Source organism: Zingiber officinale, chromosome 6B (genome assembly GCF_018446385.1).
Source record: "Zingiber officinale cultivar Zhangliang chromosome 6B, Zo_v1.1, whole genome shotgun sequence".
Classification (NCBI taxonomy): Eukaryota; Viridiplantae; Streptophyta; class Magnoliopsida; order Zingiberales; family Zingiberaceae; genus Zingiber; species Zingiber officinale.
Genome location: NC_055996.1, coordinates 127,504,388 through 127,515,439, shown reverse-complemented (window position 1 = coordinate 127,515,439; position 11,052 = coordinate 127,504,388). Strand labels below are relative to the sequence as shown.

Here is an 11,052-nt window from a genome sequence, read left to right as displayed (position 1 = left end):
ACATGTAGGGTTTTCAAGGTTATACTTTTAAGATTGTGCCCAGCTGTGAAAATTGAAAATATAGGCTTTCACTTATTTATTTATTTTTCTTTTGGACAATTCAGACATAATTTTAATACAACTTTAATACAACTGCTTATATCTAAGTCAATTGATGAATGGAGATAATGCTTTCAAGGTTGTTTTCATTACATTATTATATATATGTTTGTATATACATCAATAATAATGTAATGAAAACAACTTTAGAAATTATATCTATATAATTTGATATATACATATATTATATATATAATTTTATTATCTTGCGAACCTTATCCCACAGACTCGTCCGGACTAAACTTGGGATGTCTAAAATTGATCCAGCGTCTGTGTGAATGAGTTCAGGCGCATGGAATGAATCCAGGTGCCTGGATTCTTCCCTTAATTTTTTTTAATAAATTTTTTATTTTAGGGTATATTATATGTATTTAGGATTTAAAATTTTAAAATTTAGGAGTTAGATTATAACAGATTTGAGTCAATAAGATTTTTCCTCTAGAGTTCAGACTTTCCTTTTGGATTATAATATTCAAAATTAAAAATTTTAGATATTCACAGGATATATTATATGTATTTAGGAATTAATATTTTAAAATTTAGAGATTGAGTTATAATGAGTTTAAGCAAATAAGATTTTTCTCTAGGGTTCAGACTTCCTTTTGAGTTATAGTGTTGAAGATAAATAATTTTAGGTGCTCACATGATATAATATAGGTATTTGGGATGTTTTAAGAAATTTATGACTATTAAAAATTTAAAAAAAAAAGTAAAAAAAGTCGGGCGCTAGATTAAATCTAGGCTCCCCGACTAAAAATTAAGAAAAAAAAAATTCGAGGAGCCTTGCTTAATTACAGGTGCCTCAAAAAATTTGTTGAGAACCATTCCGCATTGATATATATATATATATACTAAAAAAAATTATTAAGGGTACATTTTATTTCCAGAATATTTTGGGGGTTTATAATTCTATTTTTTTTAAAAAAATTGATAACTCTACTAGAGTATTAAAAAAAATTTTAGCACTTAAATATTTTATAAACATTTTTATAGTCATATTAATAACTTTTTAGCATTCATAATACAGAAATAGAGATATTGATGAACTCTTATGGCATCATAAATATATAGAATACTTATTTACCATTTTGATCATAAAAGAAATCATCAAAACACATATTTCCTCCCTGGTTTGTTTACCAAATAAATTCAAAGGATAAATTATACACACTTTGAGATTCTATTATTTATTGTCTTAAATGTTTTATTGCTGCGCCACACATTAAAAAATACATAAAATTTTACAGTAATTCAAACTAAGAAACAAGATGAGCTATGAGTATTAATAGACTTTGAGAATAAGGTGAGTAAAATGATCCGTAATCATTTAATTTTAATTAGATTTTGATCAGATATGTAAATTATGGAAGGGATAAGAGATTACCGACTAGAAGATCTAATAATCTTATATTACTAATTTTGACCATTAAAAATGCATCAAAGCAACTAACCACTAAAGTATCTTGTTTATTGGTCGTCTTGATCACCTTTTAGTTGCTGAAATAAAAAACGTAAGCGCATTAATAATTTTTATGAGGATTATGATCACAATGATGATCTAAATTTACTATTTTGTTCCTAAAAAAGACCATTAAAATGGTCAAAATATTTGTTAAAAAATACATTAGTGATCGATCAATTTGATTCCTTTTAGCGATCAAAACGATAGTAAATCATCGAAGTGAACCTTTTACTAATTAAAATAACAAAACTAAAACCAGCTGTGAATTTCGTCCAGCTCGTAAAAAATTGGACAAAAATTTAAAACACGTTTTTTTTTTAAAAAAAAAAGTTATCAGCGTACGTCCTTTTTATTATTTTTAATCGCTCCACCCTAATGTTACTGTAAAATTACATAACTGCCATCAAATATATTTTTTAATAATTACTTGTGCTATTAGTGCAGATGGCCAAGGAGAAAACATACTCAGATGTATCAAATTTTGATCACAATACCTAATATGATAACACCATATGCCTTAACACTATGAAGGAACCCTATCTTGTATTCTTGTTCAACAAGATTTATATGGTAGCGGCTACAAATGAAACCTTAACCTACTTGATGTCTCGACCAACTAATATATTAATCGAACATCGAACCCCAACTCAAGTTAACTCAAGTTTGGTCAATTTTGACCAGAGGTCGATTGCACTAACAAACATATATAAAAGTCCATTATGACCACTAGTGTTCTTTGATCCACTACCAATTAATCTCTCACAATTAGGACTGCAAATGAATCGAACCGAGCTTGAGAAAATTGAAAAGATTCGGCTCGAGCTCGAGCGAGTTTCAGAATTTAAGCTCGACCAATATAATGATGGACTCGAGCCTATAATGAATTTTAATGAAAAAACAAATTGTAAAAATAGAAATTTGAACCTTCAACCTCTAGCAATCCAATTAAACAATCTAACCACAAATATCTTGCCAACTTATAAAGTTATTTTAAAGTAATAATTATTTTAAATATTAGAATATTGAGTTTTAGCCAGGCTCGACTAGCTCTCGAGCCAGTGTTAAATGAGCTCGAGCTCGGCTCGAATATTAAACGAGCCGGCTCAAACTCGACTTGAGCTCAGTCAAATTCGAGCTCGAGTCAAGCTTTGACCGAGCCGCTCGCGAGCGACTCGACTTATTTGCACCCCTACCCATAATACGTCATAGTTAAGTTTCAAACTTTAAATGTCTGGTCTAGTATTACAGGGCTTAGGGGTGTAATCAAGTTGAGTCAAGCTGAACTCTTGAATGTTTGAACTTGACTTGTTTATAATCGAACCGAACTCTAGATTTATTTAACAAATATATTTATGGCTCACAAACTTATTCGAGCTTTTATTGAGCCTAAACGAGCTTAATAAATATAAATTATAAATTTAAATATTCATTAAAAACTAAAGTATATATTTAGAGAAAATTATAATATTCTTATTAAAATTTATAATTTTATTCTATAAATAAATTTAATATATTTATCAATATTCATCCGTAGAATGTAAAATTTATAAATTCAATATCAAAACTATTATTTTTTATTTAAAAGTTGATTCATGAGCTTAACGAATGTGTTCACGAGCTAACGAGTCGAATATTTCGAAACTTGAGCTTGGTCAGTCGCAGGCCTCGAAGCACAGCCGGAAGTTGGGCGAATTTGTTTTTAAGGAAACTACGTCAGTCGCAGGCCTCGGTCAGTTCTCCCGGTAAACCTATCTACTTGCCCGGTCTGCCTTTCGCCAGACCTGTCTGCTCGCTCGGTCTGTCTTTCGCCAGACCTGTCTGATCGCCTGGTCTGCCTTTCGCCAGACCTGTCTGCCTCACGCCAGACCTGTCTACTCGTCCGGTCTGTCTTTCGTCAGACCTGTTGGTCCGCCCAGTCTGCCTCTCGCTCGGGCGGTCTGCTCTGTCTGACACCAGATCGCCCGACTTGCCTCTCACCAGACCTGTCTACCCGTCTGGTCGGTCTTACTGCCCGGTCTGCCTTTCTGATCTGCTGCGCCCGCTCGTGTTATTCGACCGATCAGCACGCACGTTTTGTTAACACTGTGCAAACTGCTTTCATCATTTGGCAGAAATCAATCCATGTTGACAGCCTGAGATTATCTGTTCAGGTCATCTCTATTGTAAGTTGAATTTAAATTCTGTATAATTTTAAATTCAGTTCCGACAACATATTATTTTATTCAAACACGAGATAATCAAAAATAGTATTTATATCTGTCAAAAATTGACGTATAGGTCTAACTCGGTTACATAATACAATCGTGCCAATCCGGGAACATTGAAAATATAATATTTTTTTACTTATTTATTTTTCTTTTGGGCAATTCAAACATAATTTTAATCAAATTTCTTATATCTAATTCAATTGGTGAATGGAGATGCTTTTAAGGTTGTTTTCATTACATTATTATATATGTCTGTATACACAAATATAATATTAATGTAACGAAAACAACTTTGAATATTATATTATATATATACTAAAAAATTATTAAGGGCACATCTTATTCCGACTATTTTGGGGGTTTATAGTTCTAAAATTTTTAAAGATATATTGATAACTCTACTATAGTGAATAAGAAATTTTGAGCACCAAAATATTTGATAAAACATTTTTATAATCATATTAATTACTTTTTAGCATTTAAAATACAGAAATAAAGATATTGATGAACTCTAATTAGAGCATCATAAATAGAATAATCGTTTTATTTACCAATTTGATCATAAAAAATCATTAAAAGGCCACCAAGATATAATATCAAGACACATTTTAAAACAACACACACACGTTTACAGTAAAGACGAATATTTTGGACATTGAGTTTAACGGATAAGTCCTGGATTGAATTTATTCGATAGATAACGATATAAGAAGACGGTCTATTTTCAAAATTAATTGGATAATTCTGTATATTTTTGGACGATCCTCATACATTCGGATATCCATATATCTATCCAGATGCACCGATGCATTTTTAAAAGTCCAAATATCTAAATCTACGAGGGTTGTCTAAAAATGTATATTATCTGCCACTTAGTTTCAACTCTGTCAGATGCACAAGATAATTTTTAAGAAATATTTATATTTTTATAAAAATAAATATTATATATATATATATATTCTAATTTTTTAGAAGTAAAATTACTAATAAAATTATATATTAATGTTTTGATAATATTTTTTAAAATTAATAAAATATAAATGATTTAATCTTTAAACATTATTAAAAACTTTATTAATTTAAATTTAAATTTATTTTTTTATAAAATTTAATATCTCAATTGTATTTAATTTTGAATTAATTATTATTTTTTTAAAATATTTAACTATGTAAATAAATCTAAACCTCAAAATTTAAAAAGTGTACGTTTGAGATTTGCTGACCGTAAAAATTTCACATCTAAAAATATTAAGAGGAATTAAAGATAATCATTTTTTTAATTTATATAATAAACAATTAATTTAATGTTTCAAAAATTAATATACTATTTTACGTACTAAATGAAAATTTTCTATTTTTTTACTGAGTTTTCGGATCATGTATGTCATTTGCTTAAGGTACTTTATAGCCTGAAATAGGTTCCGCACGCCTGGTATTTAGAACTTCACGTCTTCTTGGTCTCTCTTGGCTTTGTCGCATCTCGGATTAACATGTCCTTATTTATTTATTTTCAGAATGGTATTGTTATCTATTTTCTGGTATATGTTGATGATTTAATCATTACAAGGAGTGATGCTTTTTTTGTTGTTGTCATAGTATGTAAATTTCATACAAAATTTACGATTAAAGATCTTGGGGCTCTTTCCTTCTTTTGCAGTGTTGAGGTCCGTCCAATCTCAAATGATCTTCTCTTGTCTCAACAAAAGTATGTCACTGAACATGCTTGACTCCAAGCCGGTCTCCATTCCTATTGTTGTTGGCTCTCGTTTTACTTTGTATGATGAGTCTTCATTTTTTGATCCGACTAAGTTTTGACAAGTGGTTGGGAGTTTACAACATCTTCGTATGACTTGTCCTGATATTTCTTTTGCAATCAACAAGCTCTCGCAGTTTATGTATGCTCATTCAGAGACGCACTGGGACATTGTAAAGCGTCTACTTCGGTATCTTAATGGTACTAGGGATCTTAACATTCATATTCTTACGGATACACCTCTTACTCTTCATGGTTTCTCCGATGCGGACTGGGAAAGAAATCCAGATGATCGGTGTTCTATGAGTGCGTTTGTTATTTTTCTGGGTGCTAATATGGTTTCCTGGAAATCTACCAAATAACACACTGTTGCGCGTTCTTTGACTGAGACTGAATATCGCGCTATTGCCTCTGTGACATCTGAGATCCAATGGATTAAGTCACTTTTGATAGACCTATTTCTTCTGGTTACCACGCCTATTGTGCTCTTCATTGATAATTTGGGTGCACCTATCTTTTGACTAATCATATTTTTCACTCTCGGATGAAACATCTAGTTATTGATTATCATTTTGTTCATGATTTGATGCAGACTTTCGAACTACGAGTTACTCATATTCCTGTCGAGAATCAATTGACTGATATACTTGCCAAGTCGCTTTTTCGACCTCGGTTTTAAGTTATTTGTAATAAGATTGATGTCATTTCTGGTACACCATTTTAAGAGGACGTATTAGAAAATAATTATTATTAGAAAATACTTATTTGTTTACTAGTTATTATGAATAATTATTATTAGAAAATATTTATTTACTTTCTAATTATTAATTATAAAATATTTATTTGTTTCCTAATTATTAGAAATTAATTATTATTAGGAAATATTTATTTGTTTACTAAGTATTATAAATAATTATTATTAGTAAATATTTATTTATTTTCTAATTAGTAATTATGATACTTATTTATTTTCTAATTATTAAAAATTAATTATTATTATGATATACTTATTTATTTCCTAATTATTTATATATTTTTCTATTTTAGACTTGTAATAATATTTATATACCATAATTAATAAAGTTACTGAATTTTATCGTCAACCTCGGTAGATTTAATGCATCTGGTAGCAGATCACAATATCGATGATTATAAAAAAAAATAATCAAATTTTAAATTTTTTTTCTAAAAAATTCATCAAAATATGTGAACGAAGTGAATAAATATCAAACTTTAAGTACACTAGAAGGGACAGAGATTCTGCGCAGGTCCCTTTGAATGTAAAACTCAAGGTTTTTTTTTTTTTTGGGATGATTCAGTGGGTTTTTTTTGGGGGGTTCATCTGCTGAATTGAATGGTAAACTTTGTCAAAACATTGTCCAGTCTGTAAGAAACAACAAAAGATTAAAAAAAGGTATCTTTCTAACTAAATTCATAGAGGACGCGGTTATTTTAAGTTTATTTAATATTATTTATGTCTCTTCGCTTTCCGATTTCCATTCGCCAACCATTCCTCGATTTCCTTCTTCTCTCCCTTCTCCGTTGACAGTCAGTACTCTCTCTCTCTTTCTCTCTGGTACAGGGAGGCATAAAGGCTAATGGAGTTCGCCTCCAGGTACTTGTTGCGTCCCTCCCGTATTTGCTTTCCGCTGCTGCTGCTGCTGGCGGCGGCGGCGGCGGCGGCGGCGGCCGTGGCTGTGCCTCCGGTGGCGCAGCAGGAGCAGGACAGAATCGGACGCCTGCCCGGCCAGCCTCACGTTGACTTCGCCCAATACGCCGGCTACGTCACCGTCAACGCCTCCGCTGGCCGCGCTCTCTTCTACTGGCTCGTCGAGGCGCCGGCCTCCGCGCAGCCCGCGCCGCTGGTCCTCTGGCTCAACGGCGGCCCGGGGTGCTCCTCCGTCGCCTACGGCGCCTCCGAGGAGCTAGGCCCCTTCCGGATCCACTCCGACGGGATGACGCTTTACCTCAACCCCCACGCCTGGAACAGAGGTGAGGCTTCCTCCGCCGCTCCAAGATTCGATTTTTATGCCTCCTTGAGGTAAAAATGCCTCCTTCGCGCCTGTTCTTGACCAATTCTTGGTGTTCGCAGTGGCGAATGTGCTGTTCTTGGACTCGCCGGCGGGCGTCGGATTTTCCTACACGAATACCTCGTCGGATCTCATCACCTCCGGCGACCACAGAACAGGTTACTTCTCTGCCCATTTTTATTCTTCCAAAACAACCTCTTTTCCTCCCAAATTGGAGACCAATACCTCCGAATCTTGTTCTTAATTAGCCGTGGACGCATACAATTTTCTCGTGAATTGGTTCGAGAGGTTTCCTCAATATAAGCAGAGAGAATTCTACATCGCCGGAGAGAGTTATGCAGGTACTCCACGATCCATCTCCCCTTCCAAACTGCTCCATTGTCCGCCAGAATTGACCATTTCTTAAATTTCAGGGCATTATGTTCCTCAACTATCTCAGCTAGTTTACGAAAAGAACATCGGAATCCAGAATCCTGCAATCAACTTCAAAGGATTCTTGGTGAGATCTGCAAGTGATCTGCTAAATTGCCCCTTGCTTTGTGACTGACAGCGCTTGGACTCTATATGCAGGTGGGCAATGCAGTTACTGATGATTACCATGACTATGTGGGAACCTTTGAGTACTGGTGGACTCACGGCCTGATCTCCGACTCGACTTATAGAATTCTAAGAATCCACTGCGATAACGAAGTTTCTGAACACCCTTCAGGTGCATGTATGCAGGCCCTTGAAACAGCCGATGCTGAAATGGGGAACATTGACCCTTATAGCATCTACACTCTTCCTTGCAATGATACTGGATCTCTTAGGCGCAACTTAAGAGGCCATTATGTGAGTATTTCGCGTCGAACTTACCTATCGTTCTATCGAATCCGATCTTGTGAATGACATCCTCCTAAATTGTTTTCATTCACCCAGCCTTGGATGTCCAGAGCATACGATCCTTGCACTGAAAGGTACTCGAAGATGTACTACAACCATCCTGAGGTCCAAAAGGCACTTCATGCCAACACAACAGGAATACCATACCTTTGGGACACATGCAGGTTCCTCCTCTTCAGATGATCTTAAGCTCTATAGTTATGAAAGTGTGCTTCAGTTCCGAAGCTAAACTGATTGCCTTTTCGATGCCTATCAGTGACACTGTAGGAAACAACTGGGGAGATGCACCTAAATCCATGCTTCCTATTTATCAGGAACTCATTTCAGCTGGCTTAAAGATATGGGTTTTCAGGTACGCTTGGAACTTTAAGGACCATTTAAAGCTGTTTTGTATCTGATTTTGGCTGAACAAAACCTTGTTTGGCAGTGGAGATACAGATTCTGTGGTTCCGTTGACCGCGACAAGATACTCCATTGATGCCCTCAAATTGAAGACTGTTAAGAATTGGTACCCTTGGTATGACCATGGAAAGGTTAGTCACAGTAATCCTTTCCCTTATCCTACTTGAATCATGTACAAGTAAGACTTTTGTGCCAATTTCTTAGGTTGGAGGATGGAGTCAAATCTATGGAGGACTGACCTTGGTGACAGTAACCGGAGCCGGACATGAGGTTCCTCTTCATCGTCCCCGGCAAGCTCTGATACTCTTCAGGCATTTCCTGAAAAACAAGCCAATGCCGGAAAGCTAACCAGAAAAAAAGAAAGAAAGAAAAATGAAATAAAAAGATGAAGCTGATTCTTAGTGCATAAGGTTCTTCTCCTCACAAAGCTTCATATATATATATATAATTGATTATATATATAATTGTTGTTATTTTCAAATTTTTTTCGCAGTCAGTATAGTGTGTAACATGTAATTCAAGGCTGCCTTGAATAAATAGGATGCTGATAAACAGATGGATTTCTGCATTTATAATTCATGGAAATAAATTAGCAATTGTCATTGATCATTAAGTTGTTTAACAAAAATTAAAAGCAGCATCAAATGATGGGCGAATTGCATGTGGAGCTTCATATGTCACTTTAGCTTTTCCTCTCTTGTCTTCCATCTAAGGAAATCCGAAATCATATCTCTCAGACATGCTCAAATTGTGGCTGTTGCAAAAGCAACATAAGCATATAATTTGCTTGGAATAATGGCTTGCAGAATGTCCTTGTTCAAAAGCATTTGAAATAGTAAATCTTAGCTCTATTTGAGATTTCAAACCTCAATTGCTAGTCGTCTAAATTTGCGAATGGAGTTGAATTCGTAACATAGAGGTAGAAAGAAAGCACCTCCACATAGTTTTAACTATTATCAACCACAATTTTCCTCATGGATGATAAATCTGGAAGATTGGCTGTCGAGTTATTTGTTGTGAGTATTTTTTAATTTATTTTGATGACCGATAAAATTTTTTTTATAGGTCCCTAGAATTAATCAGTCCGAATTAGACTAAATACTAGGTGCTAGTTAAAAAGAAACGATGATAATTTAAATTTTAAATAAGATAAATATTTTGAAACTTAACTGTGTATAGGTTATGTTATGTATTTATCTGATAGATAAATCACATGAAGAGATATATTTCAATGTGTCAATATATCAATGTATTACAAATGTAAATTGCTTTTCCCACCCCTTTGACAGCCCACCCTCTCCCTTATTAAATGACCTTTTAACCTCCTCTTTCTTTAAATAATAATTTTTTTTTTCTAATTTTATTTACTTCTTTAAATTTTTTTCCAATTTTATTTACTTCTTTAGTTTTATTTTTTTAATAAATTTTGTTTATTATTTTTTCATCAATTTTTTTATTTTTATCCATATTTTACTTTTAATTTTTTTTATAAATAATAACCCCTAAAATTTACTATTAAAAAAAGAAAAGATTACAAGAAATCTATTTTAATATCACCTGCCTTTGTTCTCACTCGCTGCCTCAGCCCACCGTCGGTAGCACTATCGGCGGCCCTCAATTGCCGCCTCGATTAAAATTATATCCTAGGGGGAAGGTGAACGTAGTGGGAATACAGTTTTGTCCCAAGACTACAGTGTCTCAGTAAGATATTTAAATTATCACCCAAATATTTATAGTTCGATCGTCATCTATGATATATTTATAGGATTTTTTTCTTTAAATAAGAGGCGCAACTAAATGATATTGAATTTCTAAATTAATCATCATGTGTACTTTCTAATTTATCTATTTTCTAATTTACCTTGAAGGCATGCGAAAAACTTCTATGGGACCATAATCATAAACTTATCATATTCATAAAATTAACCAATCACTTTAGAATTTAATGTATACACCAATGTATTCCAAAGTCGTGTCATTTTAAAAAAATAAGTGGTGGGACTCGTAAAAAATGGAAGAGAGATGTTCATGTCATCATCTGTGTTAAAAAAAAATCTTTTGATTTTTATCCTCATAAAATTCTATTAATTGTTTCTTTATAATAACATTTTATATATAAAATGTGAGAGAGAGCCGAAGAATTTCTAAATTAAGAAGGATGGTTTAGAAAACCAAGGAACTTAGGCCTGAAGAATTTTACCGTGTATAGCAATTTTC

At 33.4% G+C, this 11,052-nt stretch overlaps 1 protein-coding gene across 1 annotated transcript; it reads left to right on the top strand.

Moving 5' to 3' along the window:
• Window positions 1-7,016: 7,016 nt before the first annotated feature.
• LOC121989433 (serine carboxypeptidase-like 27) lies at window positions 7,017-9,444 on the top strand. Its single transcript, XM_042543493.1, has 9 exons — window positions 7,017-7,513; window positions 7,614-7,709; window positions 7,800-7,892; window positions 7,965-8,050; window positions 8,122-8,382; window positions 8,470-8,597; window positions 8,690-8,785; window positions 8,861-8,966; window positions 9,040-9,444. The coding sequence occupies exons 1-9, from the start codon at window positions 7,120-7,122 to the stop codon at window positions 9,181-9,183; spliced, it is 1,404 nt and encodes a 467-aa protein (XP_042399427.1). The 5' UTR covers window positions 7,017-7,119; the 3' UTR covers window positions 9,184-9,444.
• The last annotated feature ends 1,608 nt before the right edge of the window (window positions 9,445-11,052 follow it).